Here is a 25,290-nt window from a genome sequence, read left to right on the forward strand (position 1 = left end):
TTTCATTTGGACAGTATATCCTTCTGTAGATCTCTCCTATGGAACTGGACATACAGATCCTCTTGGAAGGTAGTCACCATCAGAAGCTGCATGCAAAACTGCAGGGAGGGTCACAATTTTAGGCGTGACGTGTTAGGTATCTATTTACTCAGCGTAACATTTTTTATATTTTACCAAAATATTATGTATTATATTGTATTTGTTAAAGAGTAACTCCACTTTTGTTGAGAAATACACATTCCACTCAAGGATTTTAACAAACTTTGTTGCAGAGTCCTACCTTTTGTTATTTTGAAGAAAGAGCCATTTGTTTGTCTTTGTCCATGTGGAAAGTGAATCCAATGGGAGTTGTTTCATAATTATCAGTCAGCTGCTGCACCTGCAGGGCTCTAATCAGGAAATGGCAGGGTATGCATCCCTTTAGATGTGATTTTCCATTAGGATTATCTCACCAAAAATGACACTTTTGGTGCAGGGGATGCTTGAAATCTGACTTGTATCTTAGTGCAGACTTCTGGGAAAATCAGTAGGCCAATTACGCAAGTAGGAAATTATCTTTTTGTGTACAGAACACCAACGGGTAGCCATATTGCATTGCATTTTACAGAGGAGTACAGTGCTGCAGATTGAAAAGGAAAGGTAATTTTTAATAACATTTAATTACAATATGACTTTTTTTATTTGCTATTTTTTTTTTTGCCGCAGAAAGTGGAGTTACCCTTTAACGTGTATTTTTTCAGAAAATTAGCATTTCAAAAATGGCTATGCAAATATCGTGTGGCGTAAAAAATTGTAACAACCGCTATGTTATTCTCCAAGGCCTCTGCTTAAAAAAATATAATGTTTGGGAGTTCCAAGTAAAAAAAAATCAGATTTTTACATGTATATGAGAAATGTCAGAATGAGTCTGGTTTTGAAGTGGTTAAGGACAAACAAGGCTTTCTTTCTGTAATTGTCTTGCAAAAACGATTGTTTCCCAATCCTTAGACAATAAAACAAACAAATCTAAACAAAATGTTTTCTTTGTTGACATATTGTTTGTTTAAAAATATAACAAAATAGTGTTACTGCAGATAAAAGAATATATATTATTCTGTAATTTTATTTATTTCAGGTACTTATATAGCGCAGTCAATTTACGCAGCACTTTACACATCTATATATTGTACATTCACATCAGTCCCTAACCCTCAAGGGGCATACAATCTAAGGTCCCTAACTCACATTCATACATACAGTTGTGTTCAAAATAATAGCAGTGTGTTAAAAAAAAGTGAATAAAGCTCAAAATCCTTCTAATAGCTTTTATTTCCATACACACAAATGCAATGGGAACATTACACATTCTATTCCAAATCAAAACATGATAGATCAAATTTGTGTTGTTCCTCTAAAAAATTGAAGAAAAGTGAATATTAGACTGTTCAAAAAAATAGCAGTGTTTGTATTCTTCTTTACAAACTCAAACATTCACTATATAAACTGAAAAATGTTTGAAGATTTTGCTTTCCTTTGAATCACTTAATGAATATTTAGTTGTATAAGCACTGTTTCTGAGAACTGCTGTACATCTGTGTTGCATGGAGTCACCCAACTTCTGGCACCTGTGAACAGGTATTCCAGACCAGGATGATTGGACTACATTCCACATTTCTTCTCTATTTCTTGGTTTTGCCTCAGAAACTGCATTTTTGATGGCACCCCACAAGTTTTCTATTGGATTAAGATCCGGGTCTGGAACCAAGATGTTGCCCGTTTACTGGTGTGTTTGGGGTCGTTGTCTTGTTGGAACACCCATTTCAAGGGCATTTCCTCTTCAGCATAAGGCAGCATGACCTCCTCATGTATTCAAACTGATCCATGATCCCTGGTATGCGATAAATAGGCCCAACACCGTAGTATGAGAAACATCCCCATATCATGATGCTTGCGCAACCATGCTTCACTGTCTTCACAGTGTACTGTGGCTTGAATTCAGTGTTTGGGGGTCGTCTGACAAACTGTCTCCGGCCACTAGACCCAAAAAGAACAATCTTACTTTCATCAGTCCACAAAATGTTGCGCCATTTCTCTTTAGGCCAGTCAATGTGCTCTTTGGCAAATTGTAACCTCTTCAGCACATGTCTTTTTTTCAACAGTGGGACTTTGCGGGGGCTTCTTGCAGATAGCTTGGCTTCACATAGGCGTCTTCTAATTGTAACAGTACTCACAGGGAACTTTACACCTTCTTTGATCTTCCTGGAGCTGATTGTTGGCTGAGTCCTTGCGATTTTGGCTATTCTTCTATCCATTTGAATGGTAGTTTTTCACTTTCTTCCATGTCTTTCAGGTTTTGGTTGCCATTTTAAAGCATTTGCGATCATTTTAGCTGAGCAGCCTATCATTTTCTGCACTTCTTTATATGTTTTCCCCTCTCCAATCAACTTTTTAATCAAGGTACGCTGTTCTTCTGAACAATGTCTGGAACGACCCATTTTCCTCAGAATTTCAGAGAGAAATGCACTGTAACCAGCATGTACAACATTTGCTGCCTTCCTTCCTTAAATAAGGGCAATAATTGCCACCTGTTTTTCAAAGAATGAATGACCTCACTAATAGAACTCCACACTGCTATTATTTTGAACATGTCCCTTTCAATTAGTGATTCAATTACACAGAATCAGCAGCATGCATGTCATGACTGTTGGGTGTGTTGGATTTCTATTGCTCTACTACACCTGCTAGTACATTATTTGCCATGTAGAAATATCATTTCTACCAAAAACAGTGATTGATCAGGTTAGTGATGTCTGACTGCTATTATTTTGAACACAACTGTATGTCAAAATGTGTTAAGACAAAACAGAAGGAAAATAAATAGTTGCATGGAGAAGGAGAATAAGGTGCTAATTAGAATAACCGAAGGGAGGATCATTTCATTGAAAAAAAAACCACAAGAACTTTTTTTTACTTTGCTTTTACTGACAGCTTTTTCTAACAGCAGCAGCTGCTGCCAGTTCTCCTTTATGTACACAGCAACTTCAGCTCTGACTAATGAATGGCGAGAATTGCTGGAGAGTAAGAGGGTATCCAGGCAGGGCTGGATATGCTATAGTGCTTTTCTGGGCGTGTTAGCACATCCAATGTCTTAAAGTTAAACTAGTTAAAGAAGAACACCTCCAAACGCTTTTGGAGTGAAACGAGCAAGGATATAACGAACGTACTGTATTGCTCATTTTTGTAATCCTGTACCACTTATCTAACTCCTTCTCCAGAGCCCCCAGGCAGACATTTGGCCAAGCAGCAGGTGGGAGGAGAGATAGATCAACTTTTGTACAACCAGGGTGCCCATACATGGATCGAAATTTGGCCGATGCCTGCTGAACCAGCTGCATTTCCATACATGTATGGTCAGCTTTACTTCCGACCTGTAACATAAAACCGCTACAAACTCAGACGAATATCAGCTGACTGCACAGCTCTTACCATTGCCTGGAATCCAGGTTTCTCAGCTCCCTCAGTAATTTTTCATTTTTCTTAAGAAGGTGAAAATTTCTCCTGAAAAATGCAATTACACATCAGCACTTAATACCAGGAATTCAACACATTCATGATCAATTTTCTACAGACATTTAATATAAGTACTCGAGGTGACAATTGTCCTCCTTCCCAATCGCAGTAGCTAAAATCTTTTCAAACAGCTGTGCTGACTGATTCCATCTAAAAGATGAAACTGGTCCTGTGTGTTCATGTTGGAGATGTTGGTAAGATTTTACCATAACCTGCCTTGTTTTTACCTTTCAAGTGTCCCAATGCCAGACTGACCACAGAAAGTCACCAAAATCCATATGCAAATGTCAAGTTTCTAAAAATCCACATTTACACAAGACTAACCATGCTTCTTTTTTCTAATATGATAATGCTTTGGCCTGGCAATTGGAAGCTCAGTAACTGAACTCTGAACTGCATCAGGCAGGAAGGAGTTTTAGAGCGAGGTTTGATGGACATTTCCCCATGTTAAAACTGCTTCTCTCCCCCATACAAGTCAATGGGAATGCAAAAGCAGCTTTAGGTAGTTTGAAAACATGTAAACTGCAACTGTCAAATCCTGTATGTTCCCAGAAGCGCCTCAGCTAAAGCAAATTGTATTTGCCCATTGAAACAAGACCTTACACCCTTCCTTCCCCCAATACCCACAAATACAAGGTCTTTTTAGGAAGCTCTATATGCAGATCAGGCAGGTGCGGAAACATTGAAAAAGTAAGAATATACACTTTGTGACTTACTACTAAATTGCAGGTTTTCTTTGCTTACTTGGTTTTCAGTACAAATTCTTCTTAAAGTGTCATTAAACCAAGACTTTGCACAAAAAAATGTTTTAGTGGCTTTGTGAGTATGCACATTCTGTTATACAGCATGTAATGACCATTTTTCAGAGTCCCTCCCATTCTCTCTGTGTCCCCATTGGAGCCAGAGATTGTGTAGACCTGTTGGTGTTCTCTACTAAGTATGCTCAATTTCAGTTCCTGTCTAAGCTCTTTATTTCCTCCTTTTTCTTATCTGTGCAGTCCACGTGACTATAGAGTCACACATATGGACGTATGCACAGTGGTAAATGACACCTCCCTCCTTCCATCTCCATGTCCTACTATTACTCAACACTAGGGGGTTGGGACATAGTATGCTGAATAATTACATTCACTAAGAAACTTACGAAAACCTAGTTTTAATATACATCTTTATTAAAGTGAAACCAAAAAGGCTCAATTTTATTTTTTTAAAATAACAAACATGTCATACTTACCTGCTCTGTGCAATGGTTTGCACAGGGCAGCCAAGATCTTCCTGTGTTCTGGTCCCCTGCCGACGTTCCTGGCTCCTTCTCCTGCTGAGTGCCCTGTGGGCATTCGTTTGTGCTCGCTCTCAAGCTGCCTCTGCATGAACACAAGACTAACAGTGCAGCTTGGCTCCACCCTCTTCTCCCTCCTCACTGGCTGTGTTTCAGCAAATGAGGAGGGAGAGATCCAGGAGAGACGCTACTCTTGTACACATCGCTTGATCAGGAAAGCATTAAGGGGAGCTGAGGGGGAGCTGCACACTGAAGGTTTCTTACCTTCAAGCAAAAAACAAAAATTTTCAGCTTTTAGAACCACTTTAAATATATAAAATGTAATTGTTAATACCTGCAAAGTTAAAAAAAAGAACCCTGGATGCAGCTGCCATCTGAACAAAATGAAATCATCTTTCACTCCACCTACACCATATTAATGCACAAAAAAATTCACATTTGATGTTCAATAAAGATTTATCAGAAGCTGTAAAACAGGTTTAATTAATTTAAATTGCACTTCTGAAACTTTTTTTTTTTAGTCTTGTGACTGGCACAGCATCAATCAGGGCTGGCCACACACAGGCTCACACTATAGACAGCATACATCAGCAACATAACAGAAGAACCTGTCAAGGATCTGTTTCTGGAAATGCCAAAGAACAGGGAAAGATCATGTTGCCATACAACAGCACTACAGGAATAAGGTACTTAAAAACTAAATACAGTGGCATGATGTATGATTTATGTGAATGAATTATGGCAATCAACACTTCTCTGTTGAGTACCACTTTAAGGCAAGACAAAAAACCCTCCAAAATGTAATTGCAGTTGAGGAAGATGAAGGCCTTTAAAAAACAAAAACCATTCACATGCTCTATTATCACAAATAGCAACACAAAATCAAAAAACCAGGGCAAGCTTTACCTCTTCTCCCAGGAGTTCATGCCGAGGATACTGAGCAACAGTCGTGAGTAGTAGAAGGCTGACTCAGGTTTTTGGTTGGCTGGTTCCTCCTGTGGCATTGCTCTCATGTGCAGATTGCTGCAGTGCTTCTCCACAAACTCCTTCTCCTCTGCACTCTGCTTTAAAATGGCATTACTGACCTCATTCTCCAGTTTCTCAGAGAAGCAGGCAGGTGGAGGTGAAGGAACATTCAGAGGGACTCCAGCTCTTTGAAGGCACTCAGGGCCCGTTGCTCCCAGGTACTGCAAAAGGCAGTCAAGGGCATCCTCCTCATCTGATAAGCTGTCCCATAAGGGCAGAGATTCCCTGCCTCTCCTTCTTGCCTGGAATGGGGAAAACTCCTCAACTTCCCTTTGGCTGGTTGGATGTTCTTCTTCAAGGTTCACAGAAGATGCAGGAAATGTAGGTAGAAGGGAAGACCACTGAGACTTTTGTCCAGAACATTCTAGTGCAGGTCCATAAAGGATGGAAGATTCCCAACTGTATTTACCTGAAAGGTCCCTCATGATAACACGCACTGTTGAGCTGGCAGAAGACAGGTCCTCACCAGGAGGTAGCTTCTCTTCTGCTGGAATTTGCAAGCAGGACACCAGCGTAGTGCTGTTCAAAGAAAAGAATTGGAGGTTGGGGCTGTGGAAGAGCTGTGGGGAGAGGTCGGAACTGTCACTGTAAGGATTGTCTTGATTCTCACAGATCTGACTAGTAAGCATTGAGGGGTCTCCACTCATGGGATAATGTCCTAAATGATTCACCAGGTGCGTAATAACAGTTCGTGCTGCTACTGGGATCAAGCCTTGTTGCTTGGGTATTTTCACTAGAAAAAAAATAAACATAAAAATGTTATCTTGTTGACAGAAAACATTAAAAAAAATATATCAAATGGTGTAATATGGAATTACTAGGGAAAAAAAAGTGTACCAGCATCAAATTATTATGGCTACAAGTACATGGCTAGAAGTTTTATTGATCATAAATGCAAAGGTTTTTGAAACAACAGCTCTTGCGTAAAATGATCAGTAAAATGCTTGCCTTTAGATACGTTTTTTTAATGCTTAAAATTGTAGTTCTATATCGTCCAGATTTTTTTTTCCAATACCAAAATGCATGTTTTGCATGTCAGTATATATACATAAACTGATGAAACAGGAAGGCGCTTCTAAGTGCAATATTCCAAGGTCAACTTTTAATAAAAGTCCCTTACTGCACTCAAAAGTTGACCTTGGAATACTGCACTTAGAAGCGCTTCCTGTTTCATCTTCTGCAGAGTTTGCTTCCACTCTTTAGAAGTGCTGCTCAGTATCGGTTTTCCTATACATCATCCATCATTGGCTGCCATACTTCCACAGCATTGTCCACTGATGCGTCCTGCTATCCACTTTATATACATAAACATGTGTCTACTTGCTAAAGTGCGTGAAACACATGTCCTCGGATGCAACTTTCTCAAGTTGTGAATCTGAATGCTGTGCATGTTTGCGCACCTGTGTGCATGTCTCCACTGAAAACAATATAACTGCATTCAGATCCATAAAGAGAAAACCACTTTGAAATGTGTTCTTCTACGGCCATGCACATGAGGCCTTTGAATCCAAATACAGCTAAAAAAAAGTATACAGAATGAAAAGGCATCTCAAAATGGTTAGAAAAACCCTACGCTGAAACCCCAATGTGTATGGTTGAGAATTATGGGCTACGAATCGACAGTCATTAAAAAGTGGATAACAAAAATAATGTAAAAATTAAAAACTCAAGGGGTCATTAACCACTTGCCTACTGAGCACTTTTACCCCCTTTTGTGCCTAGGCCAATTTTCAGCTGTTGCACTTTGAATGACAATAGCGCACTCATGTAACACTGTACCCATATGACATTTTTATATTTTTTTTCACACAAATAGAGCTTTCTTTTGGAGGTATTTAATTGCCACTGGGTGTTTTATTTTTTGCACTATAAACAAAAAAAGAGCAAAAAAATTTGAAAAAAGGTTTCTTTGTTTCTATTATACAATTTTGCAAAACAGGTAATTTTTTTTCTTCAGTGATGTGCATTGATGAGGCTGCACTGATAGGCACTGATAGGTGGCGCTGACAGCATTGACTGGCGGCACTGCTGGGTAGCACTGATGGCTGGCACTGATGGGGGGCATTGATGGGGGGCACTGCTGGGAGGCACTGCCGGGCCCTGATGAAAAGTGCCAATCTGCTCTGTGATTGCTGCCGGTTATCAGCAGTACTTTCCTCACGCTGTGACAGTGTGAGGAAACTGCTGCCGATAACCGGCAACTGTATGTACTCCGCTGTGATTTGACTTTTACCTCAACACGTGATCAGCTGTGTCCGTAGGACACAGCGATCACGGAGACCACCAGGTGTGCGCTGCTGGGGGCGTGCAGCAGGGTGCGTTCTGGGAGGATGTCATAAAACGCCCTCCGAGAACTGGACAACCGTGCTGTAGCCGGCATTTGGCCATAAATGCTTAGTTTACAAACGGAGTTCTCTAGGCATGGACCATAGGGTTTGTACATGGATAGAAAAGTTGTTAAAAGGACGCGTCCAAGGGGTAGTGATAAATAGCGTGTACTCATAATGGTCTGGAGTGGTAAGTGGGGTACAACAAGGCTCTGTACTGGGACCAGTTCGGATTATTCATGAATAATATAAAGGCTGGCATAATTAGCTCAATCTCAGTGTTTGCTGATGATACAAAGCTAAGTAGGGAAATAACTTCACAACAGAATACAGAAACTTTGCAAGAAGCTGTCAATAAAATTAAGGGGTGTGCAGATACATGGGTAATGAAGTTTAATGTTGAAAAATGTACAGTAGTGCACTTGGGGGCTAAAAATATGAATGTAAGTTACTCGTTGGGGGGGGGGGGGGGGGGGAGACCTCTGGGGGAATCCAGGACAGAAAAAGATCTGGAGGTCCTAGCAGACGACAGACTCAGCAACGGCATGCAATGCCAACTGCAGCAAGCAAAGCTAGCAGAATATCTGCATGCATAAAAAAGTGTATTTACTCCAGAGATAAAACGATAATCTTGTCACTTTATAAAACTCTGGTTCGGCCACACCTGGAGTATGCTGTTTAGTTCTGTTCACCAGTCCTCAAGAAGGATGTGCTGGAACTGGAGTCCAGAGAAGGGCAACAAAGTTAATAAGGGGACGGGAGGACCTCAGTTACAAGGAATGACTCCAAACATTAAACGTATTCTCCCTGTATTAGAGACACTTGAGAGGAGATATGATAGTAATATACAAATATCTTAATGCTGATTCTAGCATAAAGAATAAACTATTCAGTCTCAGGGAGTGTAAGACACGTAGCCACTCATTGACATTGGAGGGGAACCGGTTTAAAGTGGTTCTAAAGCCTTAAGGTGAAAAATGTTCTGTACTGCAAAATCCCCCCCCAGCCCCCCCTTATTCTTACCTGAGCCCGATCTGATCCAGCGATGTGTATGAGAGCAGCAGCTCTTGCTGCTTTCTCCCTCCTCCCTTGGCAGATTTACAGGAGCGGGAGCCACTGGCTCCCACTGCTGACAATCAAGTGCTATACTGAGGGAGCGGGGCCGAGATGCCTGCTGTGTCAATGGAAGCAGAGTGGCTCAGGAGAGAGCCCACACAGGTGCCCCCATGGAAAGTAGCTTATTGACAGGATATTGACAGTTTAAAAAAACTCTTGGATGGGCTTCTTAGTGAACACAGTATACAGGGATATGATTTTTTTTTTTTAACATGAACACAAACCCACACAGGTTGAAGTAGATAGACTGGTGTCTTTATTCAACCCCACCAACTATGTAAAAATAACAATAAGTAAATTCATGCGTTACAATAATAGGCTTGGTTCACCTAGCTAACACTGGGCAGCACAGTGGCTAAATGGTTAGCACTTCCGCCTGGCAGTACTAGGGTCGTTGGTTCAAATCCCAGCCACGGCACCACCTGCCTGGAGTTTGCATGTTCTCCCTGTGCCTGCGTGGGTTTCCTCCGGGTACTCCGGATTCCTCCCACACTTCAAAAGACATGCTGGTAGGTTAATTGGATCCTGTCTAAATTGGCCCTAGTATGTGTATGTATGAATATAAGTTAGGGACCTTAGATTGTACACCCCTTGAGGGTTAGGGACTGATGTGAATGCATAATATATATATGTAAAGCGCTGCGTAAATTGATGGTGCTATATAAGTACCTGAAATAAATAAATAACACACCAGAATAAAGGTACTTATTTTCAGCACCTTATTTTAATATCAGCATACTTGTGCAGGGAAAGAGCTCTTGGGAGATGTCATTCTGGAGTGTGTGTGTGTGTGTGTGGGGGGGGGGGGTTTACCTATATCAGTAGGCAATCCTGGAACCTTTACTGCTATTGAGGGACAAACACAGTCAGGCCAAAATATTTCTGGAAAGATAATGACTATTCTTTAGCCAAATTTGTAAGCACAGGATATGTATCGATAGAAAAGTCAGAAAACTAATATCACACGAAGAGACTATGTACCTTCCTGTATTAATTTTCACTGCCATTTATTAACAAAAAGCTTGGTTAAAAAAATAAAAATAAATAATCAGTGGTGTCAATCTGAGCTTTACGCGATTAGCATCAAAGTGAAAATGACCTGCCATAGAACAATGCAGTTACAGCTGAGCTTCAGCGCATTGGTAAATGCTCTGCCTCTATATCACATCTTAACGCAACAATGAGAAATGGTCCCTTTGGGCCTCAGAGTTTAACTATAGGTCACCAGGGGAGGGCAAATCTGATCATCTTCTAATTAAGGGTAGAATATCAAACTCATCCTTTCCGCTAATACACCACTCTAACTTGGCATCTGATAATTAAACAATACACTCAGTGAAGGCTCACAATTCATCTGTATTTAGGAGCTCTGGCCTCAGGCATTGACAATATTAGAAAAGCTTTAGACGTATGCATGCAATTACTTTTCCTCTACTTTAATTAAGACTGGTGTATATGTGACTTTTATGCAAACAAACGGCTATTAGACTGAGCAAATGTAAAAATGACACAAAAAGAGATCATTACAAAAGAGTTGTGTTTCAAAAGGCAAACCTGGCAGGAAGCTAGAGAGAATGGCCATAAAAACGACTGGTTTATATAACTGCCATTTAGACATTTCTGGAAATTTACTGTTAGTACAAGAATTGTGTGCAGCATAGTGTTCAGTCCCGAAAACAGACATTTATTTCCTCCTCAAATTCATTAATCCACACTAGAGAAATCTACTCCAGAACACGCATTCTTGGTCCAGCTTTCTGCTATGATTCACCTGGAGAAGCTCTAAGGAGGAATTGGTAAAGCCCTCAAAACAAATGAGTTATGTTTATTCTCAAATATGGATAAAAAATTAACTGGAATGGCAACCATACGCCCGGCGCTCATTCAATCAAAAACTCACTACTGTCCTTCCTGGGGACCTCCTCTTTGGACCCATCAGATCTTAAAAATCATCTTTCTAATTTAAATGTCAATAGGTCTAAATATCTATCAAAATACAGGTCCAAGAAAAACTTATATTGTGTTAGCAAATACAAACAAAATAAAATCTGGATACCTGCTTAAGAGTTCTATTATACAGTTAAAGTTTACATTTACGAACTGTCTTATATGTGGAATTGATATCTAATTCAGTCCAGCAAATATTGTCATTCATACACCTCTGCCAAACAGCCAGGCGGGTGACACCCCTTCATTAGGAAAAACAATCGTCTCACCTCTCCACACAAAACTTGCTGAATGGACAACAAGAAATTAGAAACACAATGATAAGCTTCAAATATTTGATCCATCTGCTTGGAAAGTTAACCTGCCAGCATGTGTATACAGTAGAGCCTGACTTCTGTCTCTTTAAAAACACTGCAAGTACCTATGGATACCAGAACTGTCACAGTTTAGCCTGCGGTTTCCTGCCAGTGAAATTCTTACTTCATTGATGCAGTGCTTCTACGTGACCTGTGATTCTATTCACATGTGCTGCTGGCTTCTGTGTTCACCTATGGGTGTTGCCTCATCTACTGTGGATTTATATTCCTTTCCCTTCTATCACTTCCTGGCCCACCTCCCAGTCTGCCTTCCTATATAAGGCATTCTTTGTGCAGACCGTGTTGCCTGAGCAACTTCCTATTTTCTCTGAGATCCTGGTTTGCCTTGTATTACTTATATTCTGTATTACAGTTCCCATGTACCGACTCCAGCTGTGTCTACCTTTCTTGCCTGCCTCCCATCCTAACCTTGGCTTGCTTCCCGAGTCCTTTTCTCTCTCTCCTGTCATCTGTACTTTGCATATGTGATTGCTCTCCACATTGTCAGCTGGGTGTACTTTGGGGCTCTGACCTGGTTCTAGCTTCCTGCAAGCCCATCCCCACCATCAGGGACCCTAGTGAAGAAACAATAGGTTTTAAGACTCCAAGCCATGGGGAACCCCGAGATGGCATTCTACAACTTTTCACTACCACAGAAACCTGACAAGAACCTAGATATCCGATCTTTCTTTATACAAGATGAGAGGTTCTAAATATTAGCACCTAATCTGGAACACGTGATTCTAATTTCATGGATTTGAAGTGGTAAGTAATGGTAAATGCATGGGTGTACTTATTTTTTTTCATGTGACAAATTAGCATTTTCAATTACCTAAATTATGTACAGTGCCATGCAAAAGTATTCATACCCCTTGAAATTTTGCATTTTGCCATGTTTTAACCAAAAACAAATGTATTTTATTAGGATTTTATGTAATAGACTAACAAAAGTAAGTGTACAATCCAAATGTTAAAAATGGCTGTGTGTATAAGTGGGTGCTGCAGCGACCGTCAGCTGGAACCCAACAGAATCAGCAAAGCAGAATGTCACCAGCACATCGGGGATCACCAATATGGGTCCAAACGTTTTAATGAACGATCACACAGTTACAGAAAGGCAACGTTTTGGAGTCTCGCAGGACCCCTTCATCAGGCACGTGACCAAACATACTTGAAGTGGTCCTGAGAGACTCCGAAACGTTGCCTTTCTGTAACTATGTGATCGTTCATTAAAACTTTTGGACCCATATCGGTGATCCTCAGTGTGCTGGTGACATTCTCCCTTGCAGACTAACACAAAGTGCCACATAATGGTGAAGCGGAAGGAAAATGATAAATGGTCAAAATTTTTTACAAATAAATATCTGAAAAGTTTGGCGCGCATTTGTGTTCAGCCCCCTGACTCAATACTTTGTAGAATCACCTTTCACTGTAATTACAGCTGCAAGTCTTTTTGGGGATGTCTCTACCAGCTTTGCACATCTAGAAAGTGGCATTTTTGCCCATTCTTCTTTGCAAAATAGCTCAAGCTCTGTCAGATTGGATGGAGAGTGTGTGTGAACAACAATTTGCAAGTCTTGCCACAGATTCTCAATTGGATTTAGATCTGGACTTTGACTGGGCCATTCTGACACATGAATATGCTTTGATCTAAACAATTTCATTGTAGATCTGGATATATGTTTAGGGACGTTATCCTGCTGGAAGGTGAACCTCCACCCCATGCTCAAGTCTCTTGCAGGCTCTAACAGGTTTTTTTTCTAAGATTGCCCTGTATTTGTCTCCATCCATCTTCCCACCAACTTTGACTAGCTTCCCTGTTGCTGCTGAAGAAAAGCATCCCCACATTAAGATGCTGTCACCACCATGTTTCACTGTGGGGATAGTGTGTTCAGGGTGATGTGCAGTGTTAATTTTATATCATACACAGCATTTTGCTTTTAGGCCAAAAAAGTTAAATTTTGGTCTCATCTGACCAGAGCACCTTCTTGCACGTTTGCTGTGTCCCTCACATGGCTTCTTGCAAACGTGACTTCTTATGGCTTTCTTTCAGCCACTCTTTCATAAAGGCCAGATTTGTGGAGTGCACTACTAATAGTTGTCCTGTGGACAGATCCCACCTGAGCTGCGGATCTCTGCAGATCCTCCAGAGTTACCATGGGCCTCTTGGCTACTTCTCTGATTAATGCTCTCCTTTCCCAGCCTGTCAGTGTAGGTGGAGGGCTATGTCTTGGTAGGTTTGCAGTTGTGCCATACTTTTTCCATTTTCGGATGATGGATTGAACAGTACTCTGTGAGATGTTCAAAGCCTGGGATATTTTTTTATAATCTAACCCTGCTTTAAACTTCACAATTTTATCCCTGACCTGTCTGGTGTGTTCCTTGGCTTTCATGATGCTGTTTTTTCACTAATGTTCTCTAACCTCTGAGGGCTTCACAGAACAGCTGTATTTATAGTGAGATTAAATTACACACAAATTAACTCTATTTACTAATTAGGTGACTTCTAAAGGCAATTGGTTCCACTAGATTTTAGTTAGGGGTATCAAAGTAAAGGGGGCTAAACAAAAATGCACATCACACTTTCAAATATTTGTACAACATTTTGATATCCATTTATCATTTTCCTTCCACTTCACAATTATGTGCCACTTTGTGTTGGTCTATCACATGAAATCCCAATAAAATACATTTATGTTTTTGGTTGTAACATGACAAAATGTGGAAAACTTCAAAAGGGTATGAATACTTTTCAAGGCACTGTAAATAAATGCAATACGCCAAATTTATGTGCCATTTGTTCACATATTTCACCTTTCCTTGTAGTCAATGTTTTAATGAAAAGATGCAATGTGATCAAACAAAATGTATTACCTAAGTTGTTATATGTGCTACAAACAATGCCCATACAGATCACACTTATTTTAAAACTGTTCATTCAATCTGGAATAGATTTGTTTGGAACTCCAGACCAGCTCGCATTAAACACTCTATCTTGTATAGGAGTAAGTTGGTTGGGGGTGTGGCTCTACCAGAAGCCTTCCTTTACCAAATAGCAGCTCATTTAACCAGAGTTTTAGACTGGTGCAGGACAATAGGACACCATGGAACAAACTATATTGCTTTTGCCCTTGGCTGTTCTTCATTAGAGTGGTGTGCTTCCCTCGTCCACAACACTTTAACATCCAACCGTAGTGGCCACCTGGCGGATCTGCTCTATGGCTTTTCACATTGATGGTATTTCCCTAGCTCCAGCCCCATGCTATATAAATTTGGGCAACCTGAATTTTGGGAAAAGTATTCTACCACACACTTTATCAAAGAATCATAATGACTTACTGCTGCTCAAATGCACCTAGACTGAAATTTCTCTGACCTGGGTTATTTTCAAACGTTTCAACTCTCTCATGTATGCACTCCCTGGCTGCAGACTCTTCCTTTACGAGAAAGTTAACTACCTATGAAAGGGAATGCCGGGTTAAAGAGATATCCAGATGCACCCTTTCCCTCTCTTACAAACTTTTACTTAAGGAAATTTTCCAGACTCCCCTTAGTTATCTTGACAAATGGGTAAATGAACTTCAACTATGCTGGACTCTGGCAAAGCACAAAAAGATCTTGACCCTCTCCTTTAAATCATCTGTCTGCAATAAATTCCGAGAATTGGGATGTAAAATCTTAACCCAGTGGTGCTGTACTGTATTTACCCCACTGTGCCCGAATTGTGTTGAAGACGTGGTGCTGAGAGAGAGGACATGTTACGTTTATTTTGGTTCTGCCCAGTCCTCATCCCACTGTCCACATATTAAAAAAAAAAAAAAAGAAATCAGTGGTGAGACACCTGGTTAATGCCGCCCAGGTATGTATTCTGCCTTTATGGAAGTTGGTACACCCACCTACCCTAAGGCAGTGGATCCTTAAAGGACATTCGGGAAATTGAAGGTCTGAACAGCTCCATCAAAGACACGACTGAAAAGTTTATTAAAATGTAGTTATACTGGCCACAATTTTCCTGCACTGATGAATTTACAAAGTTTCTGGCAGATTGAATTTCACGGGTTGTGAAACTCTCTTACATCTTCATCATACCTCAACATCCTTGTACCAAACTCACCGGCCAGGTGTAATTACTTCAGATGATAGGTGTATTCTTGTTATCCCTTCCACTGGTGGTGATGCCTCACCTGCCCTCTTTCTTTTTTTTCCCGCTTTCCTTGTCTATGCTCACTCATCCTATCTTGAAGGCCTTCCCGTACGCCCTTCCATCCTGACACAGGTTTCATGGTCTTTTCCCTTGAAGTCTGCTGGGCTAAAATGTTGGCCCAATATAGGTTTATGACACTCCTATGTGGAATACTCTAGACATAGACTTATGGTGATATCCTACTTGTACCCTTTTTGAATCCTTACGTCGATGGTTTTGTCTAGGTAGACATATTTCTATGTTTTGCAGATTATTGTAAACATTGAAAACTGACTATAAAGACTGCAAAAAACATTTTTGGAATGAGGATCTAATGTTTGCCCCCTTCAAATTTATTAAAAAAGTTAAGTTTTCATCGTACTTACTTTTTCCCACAACCGCTTTAGTGCAAAACACACACTCTGATATTTTGTTCCTTTTTTCTTCACAAAAAAGGGTACAATCAGTACTCCATAACACAAATCTGAGAATGTGAAGGAAAAGGTCTCAAGTGCTTAGTACATCCACCAATAGAAGAACTACAAAGCCTAATCCTGGCAAATTTGAGCTCCATCCAAAAGTTGCACTTTAAGCACTGGTCCCCTGCACCCACTGACGAATTGGCATCTTTGGGGTGTGAGTACCCAATTTTGACAGGTACCCACTTCCACGCCAACCACCTAGGTGAACGGAAGTGGAAGCTTTCCTCCCCCCTCCCTCTTCTTTCCTCCCCCCTCCAGTCTTCTGGGACATATGACAGGTTGCAGAAGACTGTGGGACTATTGACAATGCACAGCACTGCTCGTGCATGCACAGTGGGCACCGAGCTGTGCAGCCAAAAGCTGTCACAGCTGGGTTCCTACACTTAAGATGCCAGCACCGGGGAGAAAGGAAGGCCAGTCAGATCCTGGGACAGGTGAATGACTGTTTTCTAAAAGTCAGCAGCTGCAGTTTTTGTAGCTGCTGACTTTTATTTTTTTTTCCAGAATAGACTGGAGCTCCGCTTTAAGCAGTTATATAACTGGAAGAGTCACTTACACAGGCTGGGCTATATATGGTCTCTTACAGTCTTTAAAAGTAGTGCAACCACAACAGGACAGCTTTGCAAGGGAAAAAAAAAAAAAAAAACTCCTTTTGCAACAAAGCAGAATGGGTGACATGTTCCAAAATGACAACCTACCGACAACATGGATACAAAAATCCGTATTTGCAAAGACACGTGTGGAGAATGCAATCCCGCGGATATTTCTGATAATGTGGCTTTGTGCAACTTCTATTTACTTAATAGGAGGGCCTATTCAGAGAAGGCTATTCAGCTTTAAACAAACACCCATGCATTGTGCAGCAAACTCAGTAATTACAGCCCATTATCACACAGAGAAGCGGCACAGCCACAGAACGCCTGCTGTCCTTACAGTCAAGATATAAAAAAAAAAAAAAAGAAAACATGAAACCGATTGTGACAAGAGGCCCAAATGTTAGCCTCTTGTAATAGCAAGAGGTGAAAATGTAATTATGGCAGAAAAGATCTGCAGTGGCCTATGGATGAGTACATTGCACTAATAGGGCGATTTGATGAGGGGGGGGGAAAGAGATTTCTGCATCAGCTATAATTATGACCTCTTCAGCAAAAGAAACTATACACCTTTATTTGTATGAATAGCAATTTAATATAATTCTTTAGGAGTAATGAATTGCACCACATTTACATCATGAGCTGAAGGCAGCCAAATGGGATAATTAATAGAAGAGTACAGAACATCACACGTGTCACCTAAAAACATGGGAACTAATAAGCACATACATTTTTAATCATTATTGTCTAGGTGGTGGGGGCCACAGAGAGAGTAGGCTATGAAGACCAACCCAGAAAATTATTGCTCGACGAGGAATCAAACTCAATAAAGAAATGCCAAAAGGACATAGAATATAATATATGTTGGGCATCTTTCAAGTAGGACATGAAAGGGATAGTTATAAAATGAGTCTCCGAGGGTACATGTATGCAAGAGTCCTGCTCTCCTCACTTCAAAATAATACTTTACACCAAGGTGTGCTCCTGGATTTCTGAAATTCTAACCCAAACTAAAATACACATTAACAAAAACTATTTAAAACTACCTCTGCTTATCCCAGCCTGTGATAACAACTAAAGAACAAGTAGGCAATTTGAGGCCTTGTCAAAACTTGCGTTAGATTCCTCTTCAGAGGGTATTTGAGGGCAAAAAATGTAGCTTCTGACTTTTAAAAACAGACAGACCTGTCCCTTGATCCTGCGATGTCCTCACTGCAGCCGGTTTCACCGGCTGTCCTATCTCTTTGGTGTCGGCAACTTCAGTGATGGCTTCCAGCTGTGACAGCTTGAGGCTTCACAGCCGGGTGCCCACTGCACATGCCCAAGTAGCGCTGCGCTTTCTGAATGGTCCCATAGTCTTCTGGGACCTGTCACATGTCCCAGAAGGCTACAGGGAGGGATCGCCTAGGCGATTGCAATGGAAGAGGGTACCTGTCAAAATCGGGTACTCACTTCCCAAAGATGCCAATCCTTAACATCAAGCGGGGGACGAACTTCTCCTTTTGGGTGGAGTTGCACTTTAAGCAGGAGTGGTTGAGGGGTGTTTTAAAAACGCAGTTAAACTGCACATTTTTATTGCTCTCCCCAACCACAAGTGTAATCTAGGCCTTAAGGAGTATGCAAAACCTGTTTTAAAGGGAAAAATAAGCAAGAATCTAAAAAGGTTTAAACTCACTGCCAATCAGATTCAGGCACATATACTCATAGAACACAATCTCACAAAATTCTGGTGGACATGCAAGATAAAAATAACAGTCTGGTTAAAACCAATAACTGATTGCATCTTATACAGGAATATAAATAAAACTATAGTAACATGCATGAATATTACACTCAAACATTTTGTACATACGCATATAGTACTATAGTATAAAGAGTGTGTGGTACATTATGTATTGTATTGTGCTGAATGTAAGTTAAGGAAATGTGCATTTGTTTTGCAGAATATTTCCCTTTTTTTTTTTTAAACACTATTAGTAAATCGGACAATTACAGTATTAAATTCAAGCACACTACCATCTACAGGCTGCAGTTGCCTCTAAACTATTTTTTTTCAGTATTGTGCTTTCAGCTTGCCTTTGGTCTCTATTTATTGTAATTGCAGACTGGGAAACATTAGTGAGGACAAGATTTGTCAGTGGAAGCTGGGTTTGACAGCTAGTACCCATGAAAAGTGTCTGCAGGTAGCTATCAAAGATAGGACTTAGATTAATGTACCTTTAGCACAGGGCATCATGCAGGGGTGCAGGAGGTGGTATATTTTGGTTTTATGCTGCCTTAGGCAAGACTAAAATTCACAAGAGACTTTGCCCCTCCCGCCTCCCCAGCCAGTCCTGGCTGTTTCTGTGTGTTACCATTACATTGGTAATGGTATCCTTATCCCTTATCCTTCAACATACATCCCCCTCCTGCTTAAAAAAAAAAAAAAAAAAAAAGTGCGTGTTTCACAAATTTAGATTTTGAATCTATTTAAAGAGAGAAACAATTATTTTGTGTCATAAAATACCCAGTATATTAATGAAATGGTTTACGCCAATCATAATATTTCCTCCCATCCACTGACTTTTCCATTGAGATAAATAGCACAACTATCAGTCTCTCCCCTCACAGAAGCATACTAGGTGTTAATCCTGATGTCTCTTTCCACCCCACATCCAATTACTGTCGAAATCTTGCTGCCCTAACCTCCGTAACATCTCCAAAAACTGCTCTCTTAATCAAGGACACCACAAAGCTATTGAATTATTCACTTATCTCTCACTTCCACTACTGAAAACTTTCTCCTCTCTGCCCCACCATTAACCACTTCCATTTTGGGCCAATACTGACATTACTCTCCTACATGTATAAAACATTTTTTTTGCTAGAAAACAGCTTAGAACCTCTAAACATTATACAATTTTACGTAGAGACGCTAGTGAATAAAATAGTGGATGTTGCATATTTTTATGTCACATAATATTTGCACAGCAGTTTTTCAAACACAATTTTTTTTTTTTTTTTTTTAGAAAAAATACATTTTAATTAATTTTAATGCAGAAAAAACACAATCTAACATCCAATTTTTCAGTATAATATAAAAGATGGTGTTACGCTGAGTAGACAGACACCAACACGTCATGCTTTAAAATTGCATCCGCCTGTGGAACGGTGCCAAATTATGAAACTTAAAAATTCCTATAGATGACACTTTAAAAGCTTTTACAGGTTACCAGTTAATGGTTACACGGGGTCTAGAGCTAGAATTATTACTCTCACTGTGACGTTTACGATATTATCTCACGTGTGCGGTGCAATTGCCATTTAAATATGTGTGTGGGACTGCCGTGCACGAGCAAGGGAGGACAGGGTGCGCTTTAAAATGTTAAAAAATGATTATATTATTTATTTTATTAATAAAAAAAAATAGTAATAAATTATGCTCTTTAATTTTGTTTATCAATTTTATTGCTATCACAAGGATCAGCCACTTCCCTGGCAAAGGGACAAAGAACTGAAACTGGAAGTGGCTAAATATGCTTTGCTTCATTTTTCTCACTGTGTGCTCAGAGACAGATGCTGTCAATCACAGCCAGTCACCCACTGGGGGGGGGGGGAACCAAGCCGCGGCTCCGTTTTGTGAATGGACACAGGAGCAGCAGGTGCCCCCATAGCAAGTTGCCTGCTGTGGGGGCACCTGACAGGAGGAAGGGTGCAGGAGAGCCTGCGGGGGACCCGAGAAGTGGAGGATCCTGGCTGCTCAGTACAAAACTTTTGCACACAGCAGGTAAGTCTAGACATGTTTGTTATTTTCCAAAAAAAAAAAAAAAAAAATAATAACCTTTAGAATCGCTTTAAGTACAATATACAAAGTATACTTGACCACCACTACCTCTGCTCGCAATCATTCTGCCAAATACTATATCTACAGGACACAGACTAGTCTTATCAAGTCAAGGTGTCCAAAGTTTCTCAGATTTATAGGGACATCCTCTATGCTGCTAAAAATTACGATCCATTGTTAGCGTGTCTCTCACTACGTGTCCAATCTGCAACTGTAAAGGGTATGTTCGATTTTCACTGATGTATAAGTATGCGGGTTTGAAACAATGTTCTAGAAATTGCTTCTTTTATTGGATCCTGTGCCGTTAAGGTATCTAAGATATCCAATAAACATTGTTTTGGATCTACCAGGATACTAAATTGAAACACCTTCTTTATGGTATCTACCATCCCTGTTCAGTAAATATTGAGTTTGGAGCAACACTGGAGTAAGTGGATTGGATCCCCATGATCTGTGCGGCATCTGCCACACAGTGGGTCATCCATTACCCCCATTTTAAACAGTCTGGAAGAAGTGTAATGGCACCGTAAAAGAACATATAATTTAGAAAGCTGTTGTCTAACATCAGGAAGCATTGTTGGACGGCCTACAAGGCCACTTTCCATTGGTCATCTTCCAAGGGACCTACATCTTTCTTCCAGTATTTTACCACATTAAAATAGTAACCCTTAAGAAAAACTACCAATATTATGCTATAGCAATTGGATATATAAATTGTGAAAGTGTCAGAACTATGCATAAAAATAAAAATTGGGGTGGGAGAAAATGAACAGTTTTAAGATGTGCCCTGGGCCTGTACTGCATACTGAAGCTGCAAGTATAACAAATACTATACATATACTGTGGAGAGAGTCATTTTGAGCACAGTTCTGGTCAGGAGAAGAGTGAACCTGCAGAAAATACATGATGCAGGTGTGTGACTCCATAGGTTATCCAATTAGTGCCATATTGCACTTTGGCTAATTCTGTGTATGTATTATTGTGCCATATGGGACTGTAAGAGGTGAAGCCCAACACCTGCTTGAGCTATTTAGCTTTATTGCATGTCTTTTGTAAAAGTGTATGTCTTGGAAAAAATATTAGATTATAACCGTTAATGTGTTATGTAGAAAATATAAAAGTTGGGGCATAAGTATAATTTTGATTAAAGCAGAATAACACGGCATATGAGCACCACAAACCCACAAAACTCTATTTAACTCATTTTTATTATTCAAAGCAAACTCCCCCATCCATCCATCCATGTCTCCATGCTTTATTTTGCTGAGAATTCACTTTGAAAAAAAAAACCCTTGAATAAGGGCAGATGATTCATGTAGCATTCACTTCCAGGTATCATCTGCCCCTAGCACATGCATACAGGCAGGAAGGCATGCTTAACTGAGAAAACCCCTCCTGACAACTTCTGGGATGTGTGACATCAATTGCCTATGTCTGAAGACCAGGTAACTGAAGAAATGTGTAAAAAAAAAAAAAAAAGTAATTATATTTTCCTATCTATTTACTAGTTCTAGCAGCGTAAAGATTAAAAATAGTCAATGTTGATTGAGGCTCGGATCACACTGCCGCGACTTGGGATCCGACTTGTGAGAACCCAAGTAGCATGTGAAGTTCCATGTTAGTCATGGAGGACAATTTTAATTAGTACTACTGAAGTTGCTCCGAAGAAAAGGTTCCTGAACTACTTCAACGACTTCCATCTGGACTTGTGCCATAGAGTTTAATGGAAGTCGCCTCCAAGTCGGATCCTCATCTATACTGATGTGATTGGATCCGACACACCTTTTTTAAAAAATTTTTGACAAACTGGAAAATATCAGTTTTTCTATTCAATTTTGTTTCATTTATTGAATTTCTAATGAAATCCTAATTTGCAAAACGAATGGAATTCAAATCTGTCGAAAACTGATCGACCGATCCGAATTCTGTGTAAAGAATAGCTGGTTGCTAAGGAGAGGGCTGGGAAGCTGGGCTGCCACGTCCTTAACAACCGATGACTCATCAGCTGACATCTGAATGTAAATAAATGAATGAAGGCAATTAAAAAAAAAAAAAATGTGTGGGGGTCTTTCCCCAACCATACCAGGTCCTTCAAGTCTAGTATGGATTGTAAGGGGATCCCCAAGCCAATATATAAAAAGGGGGGGGTCCTCTGCCCCACAACCCTGGGCTGCAGTGGTGGGGGTCTGTGGGGGTGACTTATGGGAATCTGGAAGCCCCCTTTAACAGCCCCCAGATCTCGCCCCCCCATGTGAATAAGTACCTCTACTCATTCACCCAAAAACTTAAAAAAGTGAATAAAAACACAATCAGTTTTTGACAAGTCCTTAATTAAAAAAAAAAAAACTAAAGTAGATCCAAGATCAATCACAATGAATGCCTGATCATCAGTGCCACCACCAGTGCCGAGCATTGCCACCCATCAGTGCAACCCAGCAGTTGCGCCAATCATTGCTGCATATCAGTGCGGCATTATCAGTGCCGCCTCATCAACGCACATCAGTGAAGGAGTAAAATTACCTTCACTGCAAAATCTTATAACAGAAACAAAGAAAAATTTCCTTTTCAAATTTTTTGTTCTTTTTTTGTTTATAGTGCAAAAAATAAAAACCCCAGTGGTGATTAAATACCACAAAAAAAAAAACAATGTTGCATGACTGTGCAATTGTCAAAGTGCAACAGCACTGAAAGCTGAAAATTGGCCTGGGCAGGAAGGGGGTAAAAATTACCGGCAGGCTAGTGGTTAAATAGCTAAAGGGCAGGGCCACCCAATGACACCACTGGGTGACCCCGCCTGAACGACCCCGCTCCCTTGTGACATCACTGACCGGGGCATGCTGAGTCGGGGACATCACAAAGGGGAGGGGTCACCCAGCAATGTCAGTGGGTGGCCTTGCCCATTAGCTATTTAAGAACTGTCTCAGACAACGGAAACCAGCATTGGGGGCGGAGTTCTTGTTTTTGTTTTGTCTTTTTTTCAGTGTAGCAAAGTTCATCGTTGGATCTACTTTGAGGGATTTTTTTTTTTAAATAAAGGACTTGTCAAAAACTTTTTTTTTCCCAGTTTTTTGGTGAATGACTCTACTACGTACCCCTGCTCATTCACATGGGGGGGCCAAGGTCTGGGGGCTTGTTAAAGGGGGCTTCCAGATTCTGATGAGATACTCCTGAAGACCCCTACAACCACAGCCCAGGGTTGTGGGGAAGAGGCCCTTGTGGGGAAAAAGGTGCTTTGGGGGGGAGAGCCCCCCTACCAAAAAGCACCCCACCATGTTGAGGGTATGTGGCCTGGTATGGTTTAGAAAGGGGGGGTGCTCGCTCGTCCCCTCCTTTCCTGACCTGCCGGGCTGCATGTTTGAATAAGGGTCTGGTATGGATTGGGGGGGGGGGGTCTTTAACATCCATACCGACCCGAAGCGCATTTAAAAAAAAATTAATAATAATTGCCGGCATTCTTTTATTTACATTCAGCTGTCAGCAGGGAAACCACACTCATGGGTTGTTCAGGATGTGGTGGCCCGGCTTCCAGGCCCTCTCCTTAGCAACCAGCTATTCTTTACACAGAATTCTATTTGGTTGATTCATTTTCGACCAATTGGAATTCCATTCGTTCTGAAAATTAGGATTTTGTTAGAAATTCAATAAACAAAATTAAATTTAATGAAAAAAATTATATTTTCCAATTGGTCAAACCCCCCCTCCCACCAACAAAATAGCAAAGTTGCATGGAAAAGTCGCGTATCAAGTCTTACTCCATTTGGATCAATTCGCCAGGAAGTCCCCTGGCAAAGTTGCATTGCAAGTTTCAGGTCGGAGTAGTGTGAACCAAGCCTGAGAGAGAGAAGTTCTGATCTAAGCTAGACAAAGGAGCGCGCTTCCGCCACTAGAGGCCAGCACATGCTCTGAAATGCGTCACATTGCATCCTGGTCACTGACGTCATCACGCCCACGCCGACGTTGCGCTCCAGCATGTGTTCCAGCTGCCATTGAGGAGTATGTGCACGCCGGCTGGCTCCACAGCTGTCTCCCTCCTGCTACCACGTTGCTCCAGTGAGATGTGGACACAGTGGGCACCAGTGACAGCAGTTCTACTTGGTTTTCAAGACCTTATATTTAACATGCCTGTATTAATCTACCTACATGTGAGTGTTCCTACTTTTATGCTATAATAAAGTGGTCTGCTGCACTTAGAGGCGCTTCTCCTTTTCTTCTTACTACACAGAATCTGCTACAGTACTACATGGAGGTTGCCCTTAGTGGCATACGGACCCCCCAATCCAAGTCACCCTAGCCATCTTTACCTACTATCAGACTGTTCCGGACTTGGTTCCAGTATTTGCACTGATTATTATTTCTCTTTTTTTACCTATAAAGGACAACCAAAGTTTGTTCCAGATCTTAACTTTACTCCGGAAGTGGGCATGTAATGTTAAAGTGGCAGAAGTCAGTGAGAGGTGGAGTAATTCGGATCCCTAAATAATTAAAGGAGGTTGTACGTGGAATGGGGCAAGACTGGGCCACTGGATACCTTGCGTCATCTAATAACATTAGGGCTGATTTGGACCAGTTTATAGTCTGTCCAAAGACAATCTCAAATTGAGAAATAGTT

The 25,290-nt window shown here is 40.7% G+C and overlaps 1 protein-coding gene across 14 annotated transcripts in view; it reads right to left on the minus strand.

The window, feature by feature from the left end:
* The window catches only part of RALGAPA1 (Ral GTPase activating protein catalytic subunit alpha 1), a 302,589-nt gene that overhangs the window by 93,960 nt on the left and 183,339 nt on the right, over positions 1–25,290 (minus strand). For all 14 annotated transcript variants that reach the window (XM_089680242.1, XM_089680241.1, XM_089680244.1 and 11 more), the window contains 2 exons: positions 5,735–6,587; positions 3,466–3,537 (listed from right to left, as the gene is read on the minus strand). In XM_089680242.1, the coding sequence (XP_089536368.1) occupies positions 3,466–3,537; positions 5,735–6,587 (925 nt within the window). The remainder of the gene's footprint in view (positions 1–3,465; positions 3,538–5,734; positions 6,588–25,290) is intronic.

Source organism: Staurois parvus, unplaced genomic scaffold (assembly GCF_062004578.1).
Source record: "Staurois parvus isolate SC_StPar_1 unplaced genomic scaffold, SC_StPar_1.0 ptg000237l, whole genome shotgun sequence".
In the NCBI taxonomy this organism is placed as follows: Eukaryota; Metazoa; Chordata; class Amphibia; order Anura; family Ranidae; genus Staurois; species Staurois parvus.